At 55.7% G+C, this 24,228-nt stretch overlaps 1 protein-coding gene across 1 annotated transcript in view; it reads right to left on the bottom strand.

Annotated features, from left to right (window-relative positions):
• Nucleotides 1–132: 132 nt before the first annotated feature.
• Nucleotides 133–24,228, bottom strand: part of ATP6V0D1 (ATPase H+ transporting V0 subunit d1) — a 35,303-nt gene continuing 11,207 nt past the window's right edge. Inside the window, exons 2-8 of the mRNA XM_004583946.4 lie at nt 15,203–15,374; nt 5,943–6,121; nt 4,504–4,583; nt 1,317–1,394; nt 1,022–1,198; nt 852–929; nt 133–742 (exon numbers count right to left, since the gene is read on the bottom strand). Of these exons, the coding sequence (XP_004584003.1) occupies nt 581–742; nt 852–929; nt 1,022–1,198; nt 1,317–1,394; nt 4,504–4,583; nt 5,943–6,121; nt 15,203–15,374 (926 nt within the window). The 3' untranslated portion in view covers nt 133–580. The remainder of the gene's footprint in view (nt 743–851; nt 930–1,021; nt 1,199–1,316; nt 1,395–4,503; nt 4,584–5,942; nt 6,122–15,202; nt 15,375–24,228) is intronic.

Here is a 24,228-nt window from a genome sequence, read left to right as displayed (position 1 = left end):
GAGGCCCCTGCTGGGAATCACACCTACCCACCACGGGAGCCGCAGAAGGCCTAGGCAGCACACTAGATGAAGGTGGGGACATGGGAGAAGTTGGGGAATTCCGGGGCCCCAAAGAGATAGCAAGCAGAGGAGTAAGATAGGGCAGTTTTATTGTCTCAGAAGGGGGACAGAGCTGAGGGGGAGGGCTGCCATCAGCTCCCTTACGCCCTGAGGACACACCCATACTACCCTTCCCCTGGGCCTGCAGCTCTGGGAGTGACACCACACCCAGGGAGTCTCAGGCTGGAGGAGGAACAGGAAAGTGACCATGTGATTCTCAACCATGCCAGCAGCTGTAAACATGGCGCTGAGGAATCCTCTACTCTGGAAGGGAGGGGGGGGTCTTGGTCCATCCTTGGTCAGGAAAGAGGTACCCAGCCCTTGGCAGGGCTAAGATCAGTCTCGAAGCAGGGGCAGGTCTGGGGAGCTGGGTCGCCCTGGGACAATGTGCTGTCCCCTAGGGTCAGCGGGTGGACCCTGGGCTTTGTCACAGCACACACAGACACACACGTAGCACGCTGGGGAGCCCTAGATCAGAACGCTAGAAGATGGGGATGTAGTTGTCAATCTTGGCGCGGTGGCGCTGGGCGATGCACTCGGCAATCCACACGATGTTACGACACTCTTGCTCCTTGAGCTTCACAAAGGCATAGAAGACGCCAAAGTGGAACTGGTTCAGGAAGGCCAATTTATTCAGCTTCACCTGTGGGCAGAGGCAGGTGAAGTATACAGCTGACATGGCCACACAGGCAAGCCTGATGTCATTTACTCTTCCCTTTAATGGGTAGCTCCTGCCAGAGCCCTGCACCCACCTCGTGCTCGAAGAATCGGTCCTCCAGGGTCTTGTCTCCAGGGTTGCTGCCTGCGCCCTCGAAAAGCAGCTTGTATTCCTGCCGGGGCAGCGGTAGGAAGGGTGAGTGGGAGGGTGTTGTCAGGTGCTGCCCACATGCCCCCCCATCATCCCACCAGCCAGGCCACTTACTGGGTAGTAGTCGGCCACATTCTTGACCTGCTCATAGTCATCAGCCCGGGCCAACTGGGCCAGGCCCTCAGGGTAGAGTCGCCCACAGTGTGGGAAAAGCTTGGCTCGGTCCTCCTTGGACAGCTCGGTACCGAAGGAGTTGATGGTTATGATGAAGGCGCGGCGATCGGCTTCAAACTGTGGGGCCAGTGTGTGGGCAAGGAGAGACACAGGAAGGGGAAGGCAGCTAGCAGTGTGTTCCCCCCACGCTAGGGCCAGTGGTGGCCAGCAAGTCGGAAGGAAGGCAGGCACTCACCTCCAGTATGGGGCACATGGCATCGGCAGTGGTCCCACCCAGCAGGGAGCAGAACTTGTAGAAGGACTCCAGGTAGGCCTGGGCAGATAGCAGGGGACTTTGCTCAGTGACAGCAGAACCCTCGAAGGAGAGGGAGGTCTGCCTAGCCACCTGCTCGCATTCATTCCCTCCCCAACTCCTTTCACGGTAGGCTCTGGCCAAGGCAGCCCTTATGGCAAAGTCCCTGAAGCATCCAGATTGCACCTGCTAGCCAAGCAGCAGCAGCCTGCCACCTCTCACCCTGCAGGGACAGAGCAGTTTGCTTCACAGTTTGCTTTGAGTTGCAGCGACCCAATCCCTTACCCCAGAGTGCCAGGCTCAAAGGGACTTTCGTGTTCCCCCTTTTGATCTGCCTATCTCCCCCTCTCCTGCTCGCCCTTGTGTACTGCCTCCTCCCCTCCTCCTTCTTCTCTAACCTGAGAAAACCAGGGGCCCATGGGCTAATGAAGGAAGGTTCCAGGGACAGCATGGACTGAATTCCTCTGGCCCCCGGATGTCTCTTACTTGACAGAACACATCCTCCCACCCCCAAGACATGACACAGCAGGAACCAAATTGTCAGGCCAGCTCCTCCTGAGGGATGGTTATTGCCTACTCCAAGTCAGCCTCCTAGTGCTACGGCTGGGGACGTGGGCAGCCAGTGGGAACAAGAACTTCCTGCCTAGTCAAATTGGATCTGCTGGGCATGAGGAGGACAGGTCAGCCCAGGCCCCAGTTCTCTCCCAACACTTGCTCACAACACCAGCCACATTTCCTTCCCCACACCTTGTCCAGGCCCAGGATGGTCTCGCAGGCCCTGTTGGGAGCCCACTGCACTCAAAGCCCCCAAGGTGGCCAAGAAGCTGGCTGGGAAGTAGAGACGTGACTCGATGTCAGCGACTGTGATGCAGGAGGTGGGCATCCCATGGGATCAAGTTCTTTTCTACAACCCTGGGGCTGATGGGCCCACGGGGCTACTAACATCCACAGCAACCAGATGAGCCCTCAGAGTCCAATAGGCCAGGCTGGGGATGACCAACAACACTGGGCAGACTCAGGAGAAGGCCTAAGGGTGACCACAGGAACCTCAGGAAGCCAAAGTCTAGGACAAGTCAGGGGATAGAAAGCCTGCATGAGGAAGGGGATCCCCAGGACTCAGAAAGTCCTGGGTGGGAGGGGACAGTGACAGCTGTTAACCTTGAGCCTGGTGAGACTCCTCATTCCCTCTAGGAGTCTCCCAGTCACCTCCCTCCCTGTGGCCACCCAAGCTCTGGCTAGGATGAAATCCCACGGCCTGCCCCAGGGGTCTAGTTGGTACCTATAGAGGAAGCCACCAGCTAGGTCTTGGGATCCATGCCCTGCTACCCACCCATTTGCTTAGCCTTGTGGTGCCAATCCTAGGGTCAGGGAGGCCAGAGGTGAGAGGCCCAGAGATCAAGGTCACCTCCCCGCCCTATGTCCTAGAGTCTGCCAGCCCGCAGCCACGTACTGGCTTCCTACGGTTCCCACCCACCAGGCAGCTGAGGGTCCACCTAATCTCCCATCTGTGGCTACTAGACTGGGACATCGCCCACTGGGCAGGCAGTTCTGGCACAAGGCCTGCAGTGTTGGCTTGGTGTTTATAAACTGGTGCCGGGGCAGCCCTCGCCAGTGACTCCAGCTAGAACCAGTCAGGCCTGGTAAGGGTGTGGGTGAGGCTTGGGGGGGGCAGCCGCACCCCTCACCCTGTCTCGGGGCATAGAACCCGGCAATGGGCCAGCTGAGAGGGCGGGAGTACTAGGAGTGTGTGTGAGTGTACTCACTCGGCTGGCTGGCTGGCTGGCCTCCCTACATGCGAGGTGGAAGCGAGCACTCGCTTTGGCAAACAGGCTGAACCACGTGTGATCCTGTGCATTGCCGGTGACTTACTGTGTGGCTTAAGGCAACCGCTCCACTTCTATGAGTCCGACTGGCCTACTTCCTGTGTTCCCAGGGCAATCCCAAGGATGCAAGGAGTGGATCACTTTCCTACTTTGGGTACTCTCATCTGTCCTCCCCATTGTAGCCACCCAAGCCTCTCAGAGCACCCTCTGCTTTGTCGCAAAGCTTTACTGCTGACCTTGCCCGCAAAATAAAGTTTACACTTTTGGCCTGACATTCTTCCCTCAGATTTCTCTCTAACTGTCCATCTGGAACCTGCACAGCCACAGCAGACCTCCTGGCCTAAGGTCACTTGCCTGCCAGTACTATCAATCTCTGGGCAGTCTCTCCCTTCTCCTACCACCCAGACTCCCACTGCGGTCTGGCCCTAGCCCCTGTAGAAACAAGGGCCCAGGCTTTGGCTATGGCCGAGCACCAGCCACCCAGCTCCATTTCCAATGGGAGAGGGGCTCCAAGACCCAAAAGACTGAGGCCCTCAGGGCTCAATCAGCAGGTCCCTGGGCCCAAGCTGTCCTCAAACCCCCTTCATAGCCTTCCCTAGCTGCTCTGTGGTCCTCATCAGTCCCTCAGCAGGTGGGACACCACAGCTGAGACCCTCACTACAGCCAGAGCCTAGTCTGTCCCACATGCCCCTAACTGGCTGCTGGCTCTTAACCTCCCTGGATCAGGGCAGTACAGACCTAAGAACCCCAAGCATATCCTCTCTATCCCCAGGGGTCAGTCAGTCTATGCCACAAGCCGGGGGAAGAGGAAGGTGGTTGGGAACCTGAAAGGGACATGAGGACCTGGCTAAGCCTGGCTGGTTCCCTGCCCCCCACCATCACTAAAACACTACTGCCTTCACTCAAGTGCTTGTCTTTGCTGGCCACAGCCCAGGGGAAGGAGGCCCAAGGGCTATGGACTGGGTGGTGGCCCGTGACCCTCCTGGATGCTGGGGGAGTGGCCATTCAGGAGCCAGCTCTGACAAGCAAGGTGGTGGAACACCAGCCACTCCTGCTGATCTTATCAGAGCTTGCCGCGGGCGCCATGGGATGGAGAACCTGTTCCATGCAGCCTTCTACCCATCACGGGTTCACAGAGGGGAGAAACCCCTAGGATAGGAGCCTGGTGTGCGAACAACATCGAGTCCTGGTGCATGCCTCACATTCAATCATCATCCTGAAAGGCGCCCCATAGCCTTCAACAGCCATACCCCAACGAGCCAAGCCCTCCTTGCCCCCCACCCCATCCAGCCGGTGCAGGCCACTACCTTGTACAGTGTATTGCGGATGATCTCAATGTTCATCTCATCCAGGTCCTGTTCTGAGATGCAGTCCTGGAAGAACGCCGCTGAGGAGGGAAGGCACAGGCGTGAGGCAGGTGGGGCAAGGGGCCTGGGAAAAAACCATGCTGGGCAAAGAGGAGCCCTGCTTAGGAGGCCTATGGGGCTGGGTATGGTGGGGGAGGGCACCCCCTGACTCACAGCCTAAGCTATTGCCTTGGAAGTGGCAGAGGCAATACTCTGGGCCACGCGCAATGACCTGAGTGTCTCCGGCCTCTTTGCTTCTAAAATTGATTTATAAAGGAGGCGGCCAGCCATAACATGATCTAATCAGTGCTGGGGCTGACCCAAGCTCAGACCATGCCAAAGACAGGCTTGCATAAGAGTCCATGACATTCTCCCTTCTCCAGGGGCAGCTGTGGATCTGGGGCCTGGTGCCCATTTTTCTACATCTCCCAGGAAGGCCTGGCAACCACACTTGGAAAATCAGCCACCTCCTCTGACAAAGAATGAGTTTGCCAGGTAGGTGGGCATGGACCAGGGACCTGGGAGGGGGCCCCTGTGGGGATGGAAGGAAAGGCCAGAGCAGGAAAGAGCACGCCCCAATGAGGGTCTACAAACTCATTAGAATGTCTTTTTCAGAAAAATGAGGGGGAAAAAAAAAACTACAGAAGCTACAAGACATCACAAGTGTCTCAGCTACTGGGAGGGGCTACAGAGGACAAGGTGAGCAGGAAGGACACAGGTGTCTCCCACAGGACTTAGTGCAGCTCACGTCCCTGTGGTGTAACCTGGGTAGTATCCTGGAGTCCTGGGGCCTAGAACTCTGGAAGATTAGAGCATTTACTCTCACTCCTCTCAGGCCCTGATGCCTTCTCTTCAGCCTCCTGGGCAGGCAGGAGCCAGGCCTACTTTGGGGGAGCCCTGCCTAAGGTCCTCATTCCTTCCCTTGCTGGGCCTCCCACGTGAAGCCTGTTGCCTACGGAATGTGTCTGACCTGGCAGCTGCTCGGTGGAGGCACCATGGAGCTGCTTGCTCCCTTCCTCGGGCTCATGGGCGGCCACTGCACACCCCTGTGTGGGATCCCATTTAGGGCCACAAGTCTGTGAGGGCCCCATGACCCTCAAGGACCCAAGTTTCTCTTTCTCTTCCCTGAGTTCAGCCTTGCTGGGCACTGAGAAACCAGCCAGGTGGTCTGGTTAGGCTCTGTGAGCAACCTACCTGGCCTGGCAGGGACGCGAGGGAAGGGCGCAGAAGCAGCACACAACAAGGTGAGGAGGAGAGGATAGGGGATCCAGAGGGCAAGAGCAGAGTCTGCAGCAGCGGGCAGGTGTTTGGTGCCAGGTCAGGGTCCCCTCCCAGGGGCACTCAGGTACTGCTGGCATGGACCCCACAACCTGCGTCCTGCTCCCGGCTCAGTGGCTCACCCAGGGGTGTGTCCACCAGAATGGCGTTGTAGAGCTCGGCAGGGGTCTGTGCGATATTCACGGCTTCCATCTGCTCAAAGCTGCCCAGCGGGTGACACTTGGGCACGAGCTCAGCAATGGAGCGCTGGTGCAGCGTGCCCGTGATGAGCAGGATCACGTTGTCGATCATGTAGCTGTACCTATGGGGCAGGAGGAGGGGAAGTGGATGACAGTGGGGCAGCTGTCAGCACGGGGCCCCAGGCCCAACTGTGTGCGCCCATTTATGGCAGCTGCTCTCCTCTCAGCCCAGGTTCTGTCCAAGTTCCTGCAGCCGACTACTACACCACCACCACACAGGGAGCATGAGACAGACACGGCCTCTCCCCTGTGGGCTGGGGAGAGGGTCATACCTCCCAAGAGGCTAGACAGCGCTAATCACCCCACAATGTGGAGTGTTCTCACAGGAGCAGGGGGCTATGAGCACACACAGAGCAGGCAGCAGCTCAGTTCAGGGGTGGGTGTGGTCAGCAGCTTGAGCTACAGGGACTGGCAAATCAGTGTGTTCTGCAAGAGGGAACAGTGTGTGCGAAGGCCTGCAGGCATGCAGTGAATGATGGGCACATTCAAGGAACGGAGCCCTGTCAGGACCAGCAGGAGGAGAGAAAGGGCATGGCTCCTAGCACAGCGGGAGCAGGGGGGCATCTGGAGGCTGGGCATGGGCCAGGCTGAGTGTGCCAATTTCATGCTGAGCACGAGGCATCCACGGACAGGATGTGAGCAGTCAGATGGGGACAGAGGGGCACAGGCAGGAAAAGCTGGTGAAGAAGGGAGGGAAGGCTGAGGAGCAGGGTGGAGAGAAGCTTCTCCAGTGAAGACCAGAGCGGGCGTCAGTGGGACGCCCCCTTGGAATGAGGCCCCAGGCCACGCTGACCTGCGCAACCATACTTCAAAGAGAGAACTGCCCTCTTCCTCTAGGGCCTGTGGCCAGGCCAGTCAGCAGCCCAGGTCAGCCTGGACAACACTCAGAGACCTGGACAGGCAGGAGCCTGGGCTGAGGTCAGCCTCAGGCGAAGGCTTCCACCCGGGGGCCTGCCAAAGCCAGCTCTGGAAGGTGCACGAGCAGCAGAGGGGGCTGTGGTGCTGGGCTAGGCTGGGCTGGGCAGACTGGGCAAGCGACAAGGTTCTGCCTGCAGCTGTGCCACTGAAGAGTAGGGGCAATGAGTTCTGTGTGGCCACCTATGGGGTAACAGAGTGAAAAGGGGAAGCTGGGATGGTAGTGGCTGTTCCCAGGCACAGGTCCCGTGCTATCTTGTGGGTGAGCCCAAGCTGGGCCTCAGACCTGTGACAAGATCTTGCAATGCTCAATATGAAGGCTGCTCAAGGAAGATGCTGGTAGGGATGAGGGTAAGGAAGGCGGCGTCCCAAGGCCTGCGGGCCGACCACTGGGGATGTTCCCACAGGGTCCTCCGGGGTGGCAGCAGGACAGAGGCCCCAGCTCTTGTCCTGACTTGACCCCCACTCCCCTTGCAGGCTGTACACTCCCCCAGCTCCAACCCGGCCTGGCGCTTTGCTCTGACCTCTGCTCTCCTGGGCTTAAGGCCAGACAGCTGCCCTCTCTCCACCCTGTCTGGCTGGGTCAGCCACTAGACGTAGACTGAGAAGAGACAGGCCCCTCTTCCCAAACTGAGGGCCTCGGACGGGCTTAAACTGCAGCTGGAAGCCAAGAGACAATACAGTCAGCCTCCTGCCCTGGACCCCCTGAAGCTGGTAGAGTGAAGGGACCTTGGAGAGACACGGCTGTATGCCGAAGCCTCAGGCCCAGTCTGCACTCTGTCTATGCCAGGAAGCACAGAACTCCAACCTTTACCGTCTCCAGCATATCACCGAGTCCGGTGTCCAGGTGACACCCAGTCCTCCCCAACGCCCCACCCATGCCCCACCCAGCCTCACCACAGCCATCACACTACCATGTAGAGACCCTGCCCCGCAGCCTATATGTGCTCTTCACATTTTCATATCCTCTGGACAGGGAGAGGGAGAACAGCACTTTCCTGGGCTCACACTATCCAAGTGATCCCACAGCCACTGTCTGAGCAAATGAGATCCTGAGGTGCCCAGTGCCAGATCCTGTCACATGATAAGGGAAAGCTCTGCATCCCCCAACCCCAACCCTAACCCTGCCTACATATGTACCAATTAAGTCCAGGACCCACGTCTGGTTCTATGATCCCTGTCTGGTCTGGCCTTTTCAGAGCGAGTCCCACAGGACATTCTCCTCTTCTTGAACTACCCCCTCCCTGTGCTCACGACAAATGCTATTTGGGTTGGGGATAGGATGAGGCCAGCGCCTGGGGAGGGGCCCTGGCACTCCTTAGGTCCTATCCTGGCTTTGGGGGAGAGCCTCGGGGGAAGATGCTGCCGGCTATCTTTGCTGCTGTCCCTCAGGTGATGTGGAACAGGCCAGCTCTGACTCATTTTTCAGCCCTGACAAATGTGCAAGTCAGTGGTAGCACCACTTAGCTCCCCCGCCCTGATTCCTAGCTGTGCACCAAGGAAAATGCTGAACCAAGTCAGGGTCCCTCGTATCACGCCACGCCAGTGTTGTCCAAGGTCCTCTTAGTAACCCAGTGCTGGGTCAGCCCTGAACAAGCTTGTGCCAGGCTCAGCAACTCCCTGCCCCTGGTGCTGAGGCCGCTGTGGCAGTGGCTGCTGCTGTTCTCCCTTGCCAGTCAGGGTCAGAATCCTTCCCTGGGGAAAGTGCCTGGCACTGATGCTGGCTCAGCTGCGTGCCTATCTCCCAAGGCTAGGGCCTTCAGCAGGCAAGGAAATCCTCCTCCTTGCCTGGCTTCGGCAGCTGCCTCCCTGCCCCCAGAAAACCGCTCTACAATCCTTCCCTCATTTGGCCTCAATAGGAGAGAATGAGGTTCCAGCTGGTCAGCGTCTCCCTCCAGGGGAAGACAGCTGGGGAGTGGATGGCTGGCTGCCAGCTAGGCCAAAGAGGCCCCTGTGGGCTGGGGGCAGGGTGATTTGTATTCCTCTGCCCAGAGGCCCTCTCTTGCCTTGGGCCTTCGAAATTCATTTTGGATCCTCACAAATCTCTGGATGCAATTTAAAAAGCCACTTCCTCCAAGAAGCCCTCAGAACCCCTAGTATCAGTCCCTGTCCTCTATGGCGCCCTCTGTTGTCACTGGATGGAATAGCAAGGTTTTTCAGCCCCTGTGTGGGTCTGGCCCTGGTGAGGTAGGTTGCCAGGAAGCCAGTACCCCTACAGGCCTAGCAAATTGGCAGCTCCCAGCAGTGGCTCCCATGAACAGTTGGTAACAAGCACTTTTGAGGTGAGAAAGTTCTGTTCAAAGTGCAAGTGAACAGAAATGTCCACCATGGCCTCAACGCAGCACCCCTCAAGCTTAGTTTTGCTCTGTAACCAGTATGAGGTATGGCCAAACTTGACATGTGTAGGAATCGGGTTGGGGGCAGGCCTTGTTGGGGGTTGCTCCAACTAAGCTGCAGTTCCCACTGGTATGTGTGAGGGCTGGGTGTGCGGTAGGCAGGGTTAGGCTGGGTGGCAACATCCATTGGTTTGTATATCAGATGAGGTGGGGGACATAACTAACTGGGTGACTGCAACCACCAATGTATGTGTATGCTCACATGGGTGATGGACTGAGCCAAACTCCGCACTGGCTGGCACACACAGGTGTCAGGTCTGGGGTCACCTCTGGCAAGGTTTCTGTGGGAACTCCCCACAACTGGAACACTGGACTTCAAACTTCAACCATGGGGAAAATCACAGGATTTGTGGTCTGACCATTGAATGTATGTGTCAGAACTGGGCCTCCTTGGTTGCTGAAGCCTGGGCAGTAGACAGCATGCGCAGATGCACATGGGGGACACGACAGCTCATTGAGGCCTATAGAAGACATCTAGTACCATGGCAGAGGATGGTGGGTAGAAAAAATTGGACAACTCTCCTAGGTCAAGCTTTGACAGTGAGCATCTGGACCACTGGAGATTCTAAGGTAGACTGTGTAAGCCAATGGACTTTAGAAGGATCTCCTCGACCTTGGAGCACTGCAATCAACAGTGTCTCAGAACTATCAAAACCACTTTAACAGTACCCTTGGAACATGCTCCACATCAGGGAACCTAGGATGACATCAAGTGATGTTCCCTACTCCTGGGTACTAATGCAGTTGAGCTGAAGGGAGTAGCCTTCTCCCCTTCTCCTCTCCTACCCCCAGATACAGGAAGAAAAAAAAAAAAAGAAGCAATTGTCTCATCCATTTTCTCCCATACCTCAACCCTTCCCACCCTAATCAGTGGTCCACATGAACAGACATCCATCTTAACTATGTAAAAATAAAGCTTTTAAAGTATGAAGTATGGCCCTCTTCTAAGGCAGTAGCCAGGTCCTGTTGGGGGGATCAGCCACATACCCCAGAAACAGCGTGGTAGACAGCAGTGCAGGGCCAGAGTAGAGAGGTCCAGGGACACCTGAGACCCAACAGGGCCCAATGAGAATACCATGTCCTGGGCAGGATGGTTGATACAGATGCTCCCTCCAGCAGATGAAAAACATGGACTCTGAGCTCACCCAGATGCTGCAGGCTACCCCCTGCCAGGCTCTCCCAACAGGCAGCTGGGGTGCAGCCAAGTGCTGCCCACTAGGGAAGGCCCCTCCACAGAGCACACACAAAGACAAGGGCCTCTGGAGCCCAGCTGGGACTTGCCAGAGACTAGGCTCCCTCCTCTGATAAGCAACTCCCAGTTTCTCTCCTGGGCTGCCTCTCCTGTAGGACATCATCATAGACCAGCTGACATTCAGATCTTTCCCAAGGCTATTTAGGTCAAGTCACCCAGCAGCAGGTCAATGGCTGGGCCTGAAATCAGCCTTTGGGATAGTGACATAGCAACATGACGCAGTCACAGAAGTAAGAGCATCAAGACTACACAGTTTAAGTTTGCCTCTGGGGAACCGATCTTCTCTAGGCTGCATGCCCCATACCAGGCAGCTGCCTCCATTCCAGCCACCCATTCCTTCCCTACTTGACCCTGGAGTTGTCCAATACTGCGAAGCTGCCTCTGGCCCTGGTCCCCACTCACTGCAGCTGCCCCCAGGTCTATTTGGGTGCTGCCTACACCACCACAGGCACCATCTCTTTATTGTGTAGGCATCTTCCCCGACACTGAGGCTGCTCAAGAGCAGGCAGTGGTTACATGGCTTGGCTAAAGGGTAGTCAGACTTGGCCAGCTTCTGATTGCACATCTCAGCCATCCTGAGCCAACTCTGATGCCCACTAAAGAGGTCCTCTGAGAGATGGACCTGAGGTGATTTCTGTGGAATCCCTGACCTCTGTCCCTAGCTAGATCAACTGTGCCTGCATGGTAATGGCACTTTTGCCTCTAGTCTTTGCCCAGGATAGGCCACCACCTAGAAGAGTGCAATCTCTTGGGTTGATTCCATAGCTCCTTTTTTTTTTTCCCCTTTAATTATTTGAAAAGGTAAGACAGAGAGAGAAAAAGCAAGGGAGAGAGAATTCCCTAAATGCCAACAACATCCAGGGCTGAGCCAGGCCAAAGTCAAGAGTTGAAAGCTTTATCCAGATCTCCCACATAGGTGGCAGGGACCCAAGGACTTGAATCATCATGTGCTGTTTCCTGGGCTGCACATGAGCAGAAAGCTGCATTGGAAGCAGAGGTGGGACTTGATCCCAGGTACTCTGATATGGGATGGAGTCATCCAGAACTGGAGCTCAATAGGTTTACCATGATGCCCAGCCTTCTCTGGGTGTTTCTAGAAGAGCTTTCTCTTTCCCAGCATGAGCAACATACATGTAGAATTCCCTCTACCTAGAATGACCCCCTCCTCTTCTATCAATTCTTCCCTTAATCATCTTTGTCTTCAACCAACTGGCCCCCTCCTTAGGGGAGTCAGCTATGAGTGCCTGGCCTAGAGAGGGCCCCTGTAGAAGGCTCCACCCTTGGGCCCAGCGCCGTGGCCTAACGGCTAAAGTCCTCCCTTTGAACGCACCGGGATCCCATAGGGGCGCCTGTTCTAATCCCGGCAGCTCCACTTCCCATCCACCTCCCTGCTTGTGGCCTGGGAAGGCAGTCCAGGACGGCCCAAAGCTTTGGGACCCTGCACCTGCATGGGAGACCCGGAAGAGGTTCCTGGTTCCCGGCTTCAGATTGGCACGCACCGGCCCGTTGCGGCTCACTTGGGGAGTGAATCATCGGATGGAAGATCTTCCTCTCTGTCTCTCCTCCTCTCTGTATATCCGGCTTTCCAATAACAATAAAATCTTTAAAAAAAAAAAAAAGGCTCCACCCTTTTCAGCAACACTCCTCACACCCAGAAGGACCTGTTGGGGCAGAGCACAGCAAAGGAGGCAGCGGTTAAAACAGCACTGTCAGGAAGGGGGAGCTGTCTGTGGGGTCACCTTGGCTAGGGTCCTGGGGTGGAGAAATGGGACCAGAAACTGCCTGGAAGGTCAAAGGATGTGGGCCAGGTGAGAGAACACATGCAGAGAACGTAAAAGTTTAGTCCCCATGAGATGGACTTTTAACGAGAGGACTGTCAGAGATTTGAGCTTGGTCACAGGTTGATGGGAAGAGTCTGGAAGGGAAGGTGGGCTACCCAAACAGGAATGCAGCCTAAGTGGCCATTCAGAATCCAGGGAGGAGGAGGAAGGGATTCAGGGCATAAAAGGATCCAAGAGACAAGGAGGCTGCTTCTACCATTGGCACAGGGTCAGGGGGGCGGGGCAAAGACACAGGCCTGGGAGGTGGGTTGGCTTCTATCTGTGGAGGAGGACATGGGCCATCTGCCCAGAGACGGGGCTGGGGGCAGGGAGGGTGTTGAGACAGGGAGGTGGCCTTCCCAGCCTTGGTAGGGGGCTGCAGATGCTGAGGAGGGAGAGCAAGAGGCCACAGGCGGGGACACACCGAGGCTAGTAGAACAGGCGAGCATGATCTTTTGGAAGCAGCGGGACACCGCTTCAGTGGCCGGCTTCCCCAGCTTGGCTTCCCCAGTGGAGGTGGGGGGAGGCAACTCCAGGATGGAGGTTGCTGGGATTCCTCCAGGGCTGGGGGGCTGCCAGCCGGGCGGGTCTCCGAGTCGGGCGGCCAAGTGAGCTGCGGATGTTGGCAGAAGAGCGCTTGAATGATGGACCGGGGAACCTCAGCTGGGGAGAGCTGGAAATGAAGACACAGAGGCAGCAGGGGAGGAAGCAGGGCCCAATGTCCTGCTGAGGCCGGAACCCGTGTCCCACGAGGGACTGGGCGATGGGCTGGAGGGCCTGAAGGCTGTGGGTAGAGTGGGGGGGTGCCTGATTCAGCAATTTCAGGGGTGGAGCCATTCCAGGTGGTGACATGGCCTTGGGCAGCTATCAGTGGGGGTGGCTGAAGCAGAGCAGAGGCGCAGAGGCACAAAGGCACAGAGGAGTGGGTCACGGAACGAGCAGCCATGGCTCAGACAGAGGGACACGTGGCTGCTGAGCTCCTCCCGAGCGAGGGCAGGAGTGAGAGGACAGGAGGCCTGCAAGCCACATTCACCCATGAATGGAAGGGGCGGGGAAGCTGTGGATTTAGAGAGCCTGCCACAAGCTAACACTTGGCTGCCTGAAGCACAGCCGGTGCCTGCAGCCAACCTCGAGCAAAGAGCTGGCGGCCGCTGGGCCTCGGTCACACTCAGAGGCCTCTCCAGTTTCATGGCCCAGCAGGCTGAGACCAAGAAGGGCCAGGGGTTGGATGCACAGGCTGGGGACTGAGGAGTGGACAGGAGGGTGGGGAACACAGAGCAGGAGGGATGGCAGATGCCCCTTGACCACTGGCATGGGGTCAGGTCTTCTCTGGCCAGCCTAACTGAGAAGGCTGGAACTTTCACTAGGAAGCTGAAGGAGTCTTGTACAAACAAACTGCAGGTGAAGGCTGGGCTCCAACAATAAATGGACTGCTTCCTGGTATGTCCTTGGCCCTGGCTTTGGGGCAGGGGACACATGGGCCCATGTCAGTGTTGCTGTGTAACCCTGGTATGGCAGCATACAACACAACCCATCTCTGACCCCCTGTCTGAGTAGAACCCATGACCGAGACTAGGGTAGTATGAGTATGGGCCCAGCTAGGTCAATAGGGAGGACCTGGGGGAAAGAAGCCTGTGGCCAACAGAATGTCTGGGTGTCAGTGTGAACACTCAAGTTCCAGGGTTCCTTGTGGATACTCCAGCCTGTGGTGCCTGCCTGGGAATGGAGCCCTCCAGATGCAGACCCCACTTAAGAAAATGCCTGCTCTTGTCTGAGGGAAGGAATCAAGCCAGGCAGCTAGCTGGCCCTGATTCTGGAGGGACAAGTGGGGCAGGCACACCAGGTCCCAAAGGGCAAAGTGATAGTGCCATACTTGGGGAATAGAGAAAACTGGACAATGCCCCCAGAAGAATGTGGTGAAATGCTTCCCCATGCCACCTCAGTCTCTGTGGTGCAGACACACTCAGAAGCTAGCCATTTATTAGGCCTCTGCCCACTATGTGGGCAGCAACCTGGCTGGGCCCATATCTTTGGCTACCAGGCCTTAATTCATGGCTCCACGGACATACCTGCAGAGAGGGCCTACCCCACTTCCCCAGACCCATGTGGCATACACACTGCCCAGGCCCCACACCCTCTCCCAACCTACAGATCTCAGGGTTCTCTCCTCCGCTCAGCTTCTCCAGGAGCCTAAGGTAGGCAAAGCTGCTCCTGAGAGCCATGATGGGGAAACTGGGATATCCCAGGGTCCCAAGGTTGGGGGCCTGCCCCTCTGAGCTCTGGGGGCTTGGGCCAACATTAGAAGAGAGGCAGCTGGGCATTCAGGATCCCTTACCCCCTGCCTGCAATCTCCCCACGATCCAGGGTAGTGGTCAGAATGGACAGAGACTAAGGCTCAGGCCAGATAGAACCACAGGACATGAATGGGTCATCCCAGGCTCAGTCCATCCCTTGACCCCTGACCCTGACATGGGGCTGGGGTCCTAGACAGTGGTCAGTATGGATGTTACAGGTTGAGAAACGGGGCTCCTCAGGTGTAGGCCAAGGGCTCCCTCCTAGCCCTGTCATGCGGCACACTCTCAACCATACATGACAACCCCAAGGTTGTCGGTGACCCACTTCAGGGGTAGTGGTCCAAAGCTGTCCAAATAACCTGCCCACATGGCCCAAGAGGACTCTGAGGGCAGTGTTGGATTGGCAGAGCTGTCATTGGCTCTAACGGTCTACAGGCACAAAAGGCAGCTGGCCTAAGACACTCACGTGATGAAGTCCAGAAAGCTGGCGAGTGGCTCATAGGCGTGGTTCCTCATGTGGCGGAACTCCACCACCATCTTCTCCTTGAGCCGGTCATCGATGACTGACACTGTCAGAGGTGATGCCTCGTTGGCCAGGAAGTTGCCATAGTCTGTGCTCTGCAGGTGCAACTTCAAGTCTGAAACCCAACAGTGGGAGGGTGAGGACTGGTCTTGCTAAGTCTCCCCTAAAGTCCCGAGGCTCCATTCCCATGCCTGAGGATCCATCACCATTCTAGGTCCCGCCTCTCCCCTGCAGCTCTGCCTCACATCTATTCTCCTGATCTCCATCTCCCCATGACCCACAGTGGGGTCATGCTAAGGCTCTGGAGTGACTCAGACCTCTGGGCTGCAAGCAAAGCACACAACTCTGAATCAAACAACTGAATCAAACAAGTCCAACTCTGAATCAAACAACTGTGCTTGGAAAAGACAAGGTAGCTCATGCAAGGTCCCATTAACAACCTACAGCCTTTGAGGGCTTTCTACATGCAAGGGTTCCAGATCAGCCCTAACCTAAGGCAGAATACAATGCAGATACTGCCCTTGAGGGCCTCAGGAGCAAGCCAAACAGACCTCAAGCCAATACAAGGAATATGAAATAAAGGAGATGCCAAGAGCTGAGAGAATAGAAAGGCGAGGGCAGCAGAACAGGCTGGAGATGAGGCCCTGCTATGTTGGGCGCCACAACAAAGGAACAGCTGGTAGGCCTGTGTAAGTGAAAGGGCTCTGAAGGACAAATGAGTGGCATGAAGAGGAAAGGAGGCTGGCAGTAAGGACTGGGCTTCCCTTAGGAGTGGCTAGAGGTAGGCAGGACAACCGTAGGGTTTTCCTACACACTGTAGGATGGGATGAGGGAAAAGGTTAGGCAAGACAGAGTAGAAGGGCCCTGGGAAGTGGGAACCTTGCCATAACTTAGCACTTTCCCAGTTTTCACCCTTGACTTGGCCTCCCAGTCTTTCTTCCACACAGCAGAGATCTTTTGTTTTGTTTGAAAGACTGATCTATTTATTTGAAAGGCCGGGTTACAACAGAGGATAGACAGAGTGAGTAAGCAAGCTTCCATCCACTGCCTAGCTCCCTAAATGACCACAATGGTCAGGGCTAAGACAAGCAGAAGCCAGCTGCCTGGAACTTCATCTGGGTCTCCCATGTAGGTGGCAGAAGCCCAGGATTTGGACCATCTTCCACTGCTTTGCTGAGTGCATGAGCAGGGAGCTGGCTGGATTGAAGAGGAGCCGTCAGGCTTCCAACTGGCACTCCTCTATGGGCTGCTAGTCTGTCTCACAACACCAGCCCCTCAAGTGATGTTTTTAAAACATACGCCAGACCACAAACCCTCTTGCGTTCCTATGTCCCTCATACTTTAACCCCATGTGTTGCCCCACTGTTACTGCTCAGCATCTGTTCCTGCCATACCTCCTCCCCATCACCTCCAAAAACAAAAACGAGACAAAAAACTTTCCCAGGCTGACCCATCCCCACCTCAGGGCTGAGTGACCCCTGGCTTGCTGACTCTTCCCATCCCAGCCTTCAGATTGCTCCCTAAATGTCACTTCTTCCAAGGCCTCTGCCCCATCATCATATAACCCTCACCCTTGTGTCACTTTTTTTTTTTTTTTTTTGATAGCAGTTTTCCCACCCACTGCAAGACACATATGCTTGTCGAAGACAAGGACCCTGGCCAGGTCCCTGTGCTATGCTGAGCAGAGAACAGAGCAAGCACTGGTGTATCCATGTTCGGTAGAAACTGACAAATGAAGGATGGATAGCGAGAGAATTTTCCCCTGGACTTTGATACTATGGCACTATGGTTGTGGCAGCAGTACCAAGGACAGTAGCCAAGAAGGAAACCCTGTGTGTGCAACCATGCTTCCACCAGCCAGGGCTGGTTTCTGCTGTTTGGAGACAACAAACTTCTTTGTCCCCTGGGGAGGTGGACTAGGAGATGACAGGAAGATCTGCACTTGTGACAACTTCCCCTCCCTCCTGACCAAGCCCTCCCTTGTGTCCTTGAGGTCCAGAGGATCTCACTATTGTGAGATGCTTAAAGAGAGAGGTTGTGGGGAGGGCATGCAATTGTTCTCCATGCTTAAGGGTCGCTTTTCCTGTGATCCTCCAGGGCAGAATGCTCCTGGGCCCCGAAATAGGTGTGCTATAAAGAAAGACAGGGCACGGTACACTAGTGGCTAAATCCTTGTCTTGTATCTGCCAGGATCCTATATGAGGTTCAGTTCATAACCCGGCTGCTCCACTCCCCATCCAGTTCCCTGCTTGTGGCCTGGGAAAGCAGTTGAGGACAGCCCAAAGCCTAAGAACCCTGCACCTGCGTGGGAGACCTGGAAGAAGCTCCGGGCTTCTTGCTTTGGATCAGCTCAGCTCAGCCATTGCAGCTACTTGGGGAGTGAACTAGCCGACAGATGCTTCTCTCTATCTCTCCTTCTCTTTGTGGATCTGCCTTCCCAATAAAAATAAATAAATCTTAATATTTTTTTTGAAAATCAAAGAAATAAATGTGAAGGCAAGGAGATAGATATGCACATTGCTAGGAGGGTGGGGGGTACCTTCTACCCTGGATTTCCAGGCAACCATCACTCAGGTCCTCCGTGTCTCCTGGGCACCTGTGCACTGGCATGAAGCCTCCCGATAGAGGAGGAGGAGGCTGCTGCCTTCACCAGCACTCTGCCATTCACGCCTACTCTTGTTGTGTCGTCACCCGGAAGAGGACAGGAGAGAGGGAAAGGTGAGGTAGGGACAAGCCACGTCCTCCCTTCGGGCTCCACTGCTGCTTTATCTGTATGCTGGGCTGTATTTTTATCACAAGCTGTGTGTTTGCCACATGCCCCACCTGGGCTCTGTCTCTCCCATCCTCACCCTAATCTGGTAATCCCAACTACTGCTGCCATAAAAGTGTTTTCCTCAGTAATGCTTAGCCTGTTGCAGCATTTGATTACTTGGTTGTTATATAAGAATTATTAAATATAACTGACGGTTGTTCTGTACTATTGTATTGCCTTTATTTCTACCTCTAGAAACGGGCTTCAAGTGCCAGGTTTCAACATCCTTAAGCTTGGCAAATGCACAGATCTTTTAAAAAAGAAATGTGGTTTACTTCCACAAAATTGGTAAGCTTTGAGATGCTGTTTACTCTCCTAAAATGATTTGTGTGTGTGTGGTATAAAACAAATGGTGAGAATATAAATTGGACCTTATTAGCATATTGAAATAAAACCTACTTAATTTATCAAGACATGTTCATGCCCTAAAGTGACCTACTGTGGCTATCAATAATCTCTGACACTTGAGAAAAAAAAAAAAAAACTGAGCAACACCCAGCAAATGCTGAAGTCTGTACTAGGGAAAGCTGCTGCACAGTGGACAAGTGGCAGGAGGCCAGCACTGGAATATGGTGTTCTGGGTCAAGCTGTCTGGTAAGGTTGCTGCCAAACCAACCTATCTTCTTATCCCAGTAGTCACTGCAGCCAGCTGACAGCCTTTCTCAGGACAGGAGACTTCTCGCTCTTCAGCTCATCTGGCTAGGCCAGGTATACGGGCAGGGTCCCAAGGTCAAATCCAGTCTCCTAGACCAGAGCCCCTCATGTCTGTGACCTTGCTCTGTTCTGGGATCAGAAGCTTGGCCCTGGATCCTAGGCCGGCCTCCTGCTCTTGACCCTGTGGGCAGCCCCCCCTCCCAGCAGGCATCATGTAGGCCCTGCCCTTCCCAGCCCATGCCATGTACTGCTGGGAAGCTCTGGGGGGAGGGGCATCTCACTCCCACTGGGGATTGTCAGGAGCACTCCAGCAGTCCAGCAGTAAGAAACTTCCTCAGGGGCCTGGCAGCGTGGCCTAGTGGCTAAAGTCCTTGCCTTGAACGCCCCGGGATCCCATAGGGGCGCCGGTTCTAATCCCGGCAGCTCCACTTCCCATCCACCTCCCTGCTTGTGGCCTGGGAAGGCAGTCGAGGACGGCCCAATGCATTGGGACCCTGCACCCGCATGGGAGACCTGGAAGAGGTTCCAGGTTCCCGGCATTGGATCGGCGTGCACCGGCCGTTGCGGCTCACTTGGGGAGTGAATCATAGGACGGAAGATCTTCCTCTCTGTCTCTCCTCCTCTCTGTATATCTGACTTTGTAATTAAATAAATCTTTAAAAAAAAAAAAGAAAGAAAGAAACTTCCTCAGGCCCAGGCCCGGCCTGGGCTCCACAGGGCTCCTCCCCCTGAGAAGGCTCAGCAACTATCCTGCTGCCAAGGACCCTTTCCCTTCTCCAGCCCCATGGGTCTCTCCAACCAATACCAACTCTCCCACTCTGGGTGGGAGTCCTCAGCCCACCCAGACCCATTCTAAATGGAAACACATGTGCCATATGGCAGATTCAGTCGTGGGCCCAGAGCAACCTGCGTGCTGTGTCTCTCAGCCATTCCCACTTCATAGAAGCAGGCATGAAAAATTAGACAGAACCAGAAATCTGTCCAGCATCCCATAACTAGGCTGGAGAGCAAGTCTAGTGGGTTCTGTTCACCCCAAACACTGGTCTCTCTTCCCCAGCTCTGCACCTCCTCAACCATGTCCTTCCACAGCACTTGGCCCAGAACAGGTCTTTCAGATCTGGACTTGGCTACTCATGCTGCCTGTAATGCTGTAAGAGCTGGCAGGTGGCACAGGCTTGGATGAGGCCAGTCATGCTTTCCTCCGACCTTAGCGGCAGGCTGGATCCTCACTGCTCACCTGACCATCGTTGGCCTGGACTGTATCATAACTCAGCAACAAGTCCTTCTGGCATCAGTGGCGGCATCGGTCATTCCTGGAGAGGCTTAGAACAGATGCATGCAAGTGGAGGGCGTGAGGTGGGGGAGGGGGAACTGAGGAGGGCCAGGGCTTTCATTTGCATGCCCCCACCCCTGGGGCTTAGCAAGGGCCTCAGCATTCTGCTGACGCTGCATCTGGGGAAGCTATGGCTCTGAGCAATGCTGGTTTTTGCTGGCGTTGGTCAGATCAGAGCAAACTCGGGGAGACTCTATTGAGAACCCTGCCCAAGGCCTGAGGAGTCTTCCTTACCAGGAAACTCATTTTTAAAAGCCCCCAGAGACAATGTCAAAAGGCTGTTCCAGACCACTTTCCCTGGCTGGGCCCCATATCTCCCTGCGACCCAAGGAAAAGTGACAGCCTGCCAGCCAAGAAGGCGACTTGGAGGGAGGCAGGCTAGTTGATCCCTCAGCTCGCCCACGAGGGGACCACACAGGGCTTCTAAACCAGCTCTGACCCTGCTGGAGGCATCCAGACCCAGTGGCTGGCAGACCCAAGTCCATCAGATGGTCCCAGCCAGGGCCAGGACAAGGCTGGTTAGGACACCCCCTCCACTCCAACTTCCTGTTCTCTCCGAGGGCTGTAGAGCAGGGGATATGACTGGGGGTGGGGTCTGTGCATAGGAGGAAAGGCCTGGAACTTGTAGACAGCTTCGTGGGAGACCTGGCCACCCAGTCCCCATCCAGCCTGAGGGCAGCCGAGGACGGCAGAGGCTCCAGGAAGGCCTGGGCTAGTTCAGCTCCAGGCTCAGCAGCCCGACAGCCCTGGTGACTGCCCCTGAGAGGCCCAGACACACCAGGGGCAGAGGCCTGAGCAGTGTTCTGGTTAGCAAAGACTCGGGGGACTGGTCTGGTCTACCCATAAGCTCAGCTGTCTACCCCAAATCCTCCTATCTATGGTCCAGCACCAGGAATGTCTGGCCAGCTTGGGAGCTCTCACAGCATAAGACTTCCTCAGAAGCCGATTTCCCATGTCGAGATGCTGTTGCTAGCAAGACGTCTTCTCTGCAACGCAGCCTGACCCCGACTTAAGGAAACAGACCAATGTGTTTCCGAGTGTCTCTGCCTCCTCCCACAACCTCAGGCTTCCTCCTCAGCTTTCCCCAACAGCCCCACAGGCCCTTCCACACCTCTATCCCCAAGTTCTCAGACACTCTCCCACCAACTCCATCTGTTGGCGGCCACCCAAGTGTCCCATCCCACATCTTGCCGCCCCGCTTACAAGTTCACTCTCCTTACCACTACCAAAATGTTGTCCTCCAACTCCAACATGTCATTGTCCACTTCACCCAGAAGTCTCCAGGATCCTGGAGCTAGTGCTCTGCTTCCTCCCACAGTCTGTAAGGCTTGTGCCCTTGATCCTGGCATCAGCTGCACAGTACTGTTCCCCGGCTGGAGCCCCCTCTCGAGCCCCCTCTCAGCAAATGCTCCAGGGAGGCTGGAGAGCTTCTCTGACAACTACCCTACAGCTGTGCTCTTGAAGGGCAGTAAACAGCTGCTTCGTCAGGCCCAGCCACAAAGGCCAGGCAGGGAAGCAGACACGCCCCAGGCTGGAAAGTGAGAGAGGGCATTGCCACCCTTCCTCCACCAGGCAGCCCTGTGCACCCTGAGGTTGCTCTGTCAAAGCCCACTGCTGCTGGCTTGAACACATCTCTCTGAAAGGCACCTACCACCCGAAACCCTACTGCAATGGCTGTTTTTCCCAGGGCTTGCTGGGTTACACCAGACTCGGGCTGGCCCCATGACGTAAACCTGTCCACACCACACCTTTCTTCCCTTAACCTCCATTCTCCCGGGCCACAACTCCTCAGCCTAAGGGCCCTGATCACAAGTTGGAACCCTTTGCTGCAAATCCAGCTCCTGATTAACAGGAGGGCATGAGGACTACCGGCCTAGCCAGCATTCTCTCCTGTGTGTGGGACAAAGTGTAGGGTTGGCAGCCAGACCCAGCCAGGCCTGGAAAGGAGGCAGTTGGGTTGGGCAGCCCTGCCCCTGCCTACTTTCTGACACCTTCCCCCAAAATCCTTCCAGCCTGGAAGGGGATCTTTCAGTCCCTCTGGGACTCCTAGGGGTAGGTAATGCACAGCTCCTCCAACAAATTCTGTGCTGGATTCAGACAGGCAGTGGATTGGTCCCATGGGTCCCAGGGGTGCAGCAAGATGGAGGCAGCCCCTGGCCCAGCACACTAGGTGGAGCAGCCCCTGCTCCACGGTCACCCATGGCCTCATGGCCCACAGAGGGGCCCTGCTGGCCAGCTGGCCACAGCAGAGTGTGAGAGGACAGTGTGTTCCCAGACTTCATTGCTGCTTTTCCAGAGGTTACTCAATGACACTCTCCTGGGGAGCTCAGGGGTTTTCAGGAATCATGGCCCATTGAGTGAAACCAGATGTGAGCACACGTCCCCAAGAGCCCGGCGTGCCCACCCTGCTGTCCTTGGCATGGGTGGCAAAGCCTCAGAGTCTGTACTAGGACTCTCTGGAGCCCAGGAAAAGAGTCTACTTTGAAGAGACTAGACTTGGGCTCTCCTTTCAATGCTTCAACTCCAAGGGACTCATAGACGGGGCCAGGCTGGTAGTCCCCAGCGACCACAGCCCCCCTGCCCCTCCTTGGGGAATGTGCTGGAGGGTGGGGGAAAGATCTCTTCTTCACATCAGCTCCAAAGCAGATGCATGCTCTGGTTGGCTGGATCTGCAGGGTCACAGCCCACATCTGGAACTCTCTGTAGAAGCTGTGGCAGGGAAACCATTAACCCTGGGTTTACCTGCAGCCTGCAACACAGAGTGCCACTTCAGGGCTCGGGCCTCTGCCAATGCCTGCCAATGCCTGCCAAAGCCTCCCTGTAGATCTCATCTAAAGCCAACTGACTGATTAACCCTGTGTTCCAACTGTTTCTATCGAACATCAGCTCCTTCTTCCCTCTTCCACATGCCACCTGTCCTGGCCCACCCAGAATTTTGGCACCCCATCCCCACCTGGGGCATCACTGGTCCCTTTCCTTGGCCAGTGCAGGCTCATGTACCATCTGGCAGCTGGGTCCATGCCTTGCTCTGTCCTCCTTTGCAGATCCATTTTACCTGCACACTGGTTATACACTATGTCACTCTGGGTGACTGGGGCAGGACAGAATCTGCACTTTGGAGCCACAGGTCCCTGGGGTTCAATTCTGCCCCTTCACCCTGCCCCCCACCCAGTGTGTGAACTTACTGGACCCAGGCTCCTGGCCCATTGTCATCTGGTGAAAGGCCCTGCAGTGCAGCTCTTGCAGGCACCAGCATACAGACACTGAACATAATGTAGCATCCTGAGAAAATGAGACACAGCACACCACAGCCCAGGCTCAATCTGTGCCCCTGACTCTAGGTGCATGCTCAGGCCACCCTACTTTGTCCTCCACAGAAGCCCCTGTCTTTCTTCTCCATGGTCTGTCCCAACCCTTCTCACAGGCTCCAGCATGGCCTCCTCCCTGTCATGCCTGTAAGGAACCTTGGGCAGCGAAGAACATACAAGCACACAGGACTCATTCTGTGATCTCCAGAGACAAGAGATACACAGCTGGCTGATGATGCAGGGCACCCATCCCCACACCCACTCTTCACTTTAACTACCATTAAAGATCATATAAAGCTCTGGAGTCCTGGCAACCTGGACAACAGAGGCTGAGGAGTGAACTCTGACCAACCCACAACACCCTGAACTGCAGATATGGGGTCTTGGGAGCAGGCAAGAGGCAGCATAGCCAAGGGCAACTCTTGCTACATGGGAAGCCCCAGCTAGCAGGCCAGTTATCTTGGGAAGAACCTGGAGTCGGCTGCTGGCTCAGGCGTATGCAAGCTACTAGGTTTCAGCTGGCACAAAGCAGAGCTTCTGCAGAGAGAGGACAGTAAGTTCTCCTTCCTCAGCCCCTGGGCCCGCTTTTGTTTCAGGCTGGAGGCCTCCTGAAGAAGTGAGACATTCACAGCAGGGGAATGGGCAAGATCTGCAAAGGTGCCCCAGCTGCCAGCAGAGGTCATTGGCACTGCCCAGTATCAGATACACAAATTGGATGGGAGCGGCACCCTCTGCCCCATGTCCAGGAGGCAGCAGGATGTCTGCCTCAAATTCACCACCCCACTCCCTGCTCCAGGACAGGTGGCAGGTGGTGACAGAGCCACACTTAATTACTCTCAGGAACAACTCGTCCCTGCGGCTG

This window comes from Ochotona princeps, chromosome 16 (genome assembly GCF_030435755.1).
Source record: "Ochotona princeps isolate mOchPri1 chromosome 16, mOchPri1.hap1, whole genome shotgun sequence".
NCBI classification, from domain to species: domain Eukaryota; kingdom Metazoa; phylum Chordata; class Mammalia; order Lagomorpha; family Ochotonidae; genus Ochotona; species Ochotona princeps.
Note: the sequence above shows the minus strand (reverse complement) of the source record. Positions and strands in the feature narration are given on the sequence as shown.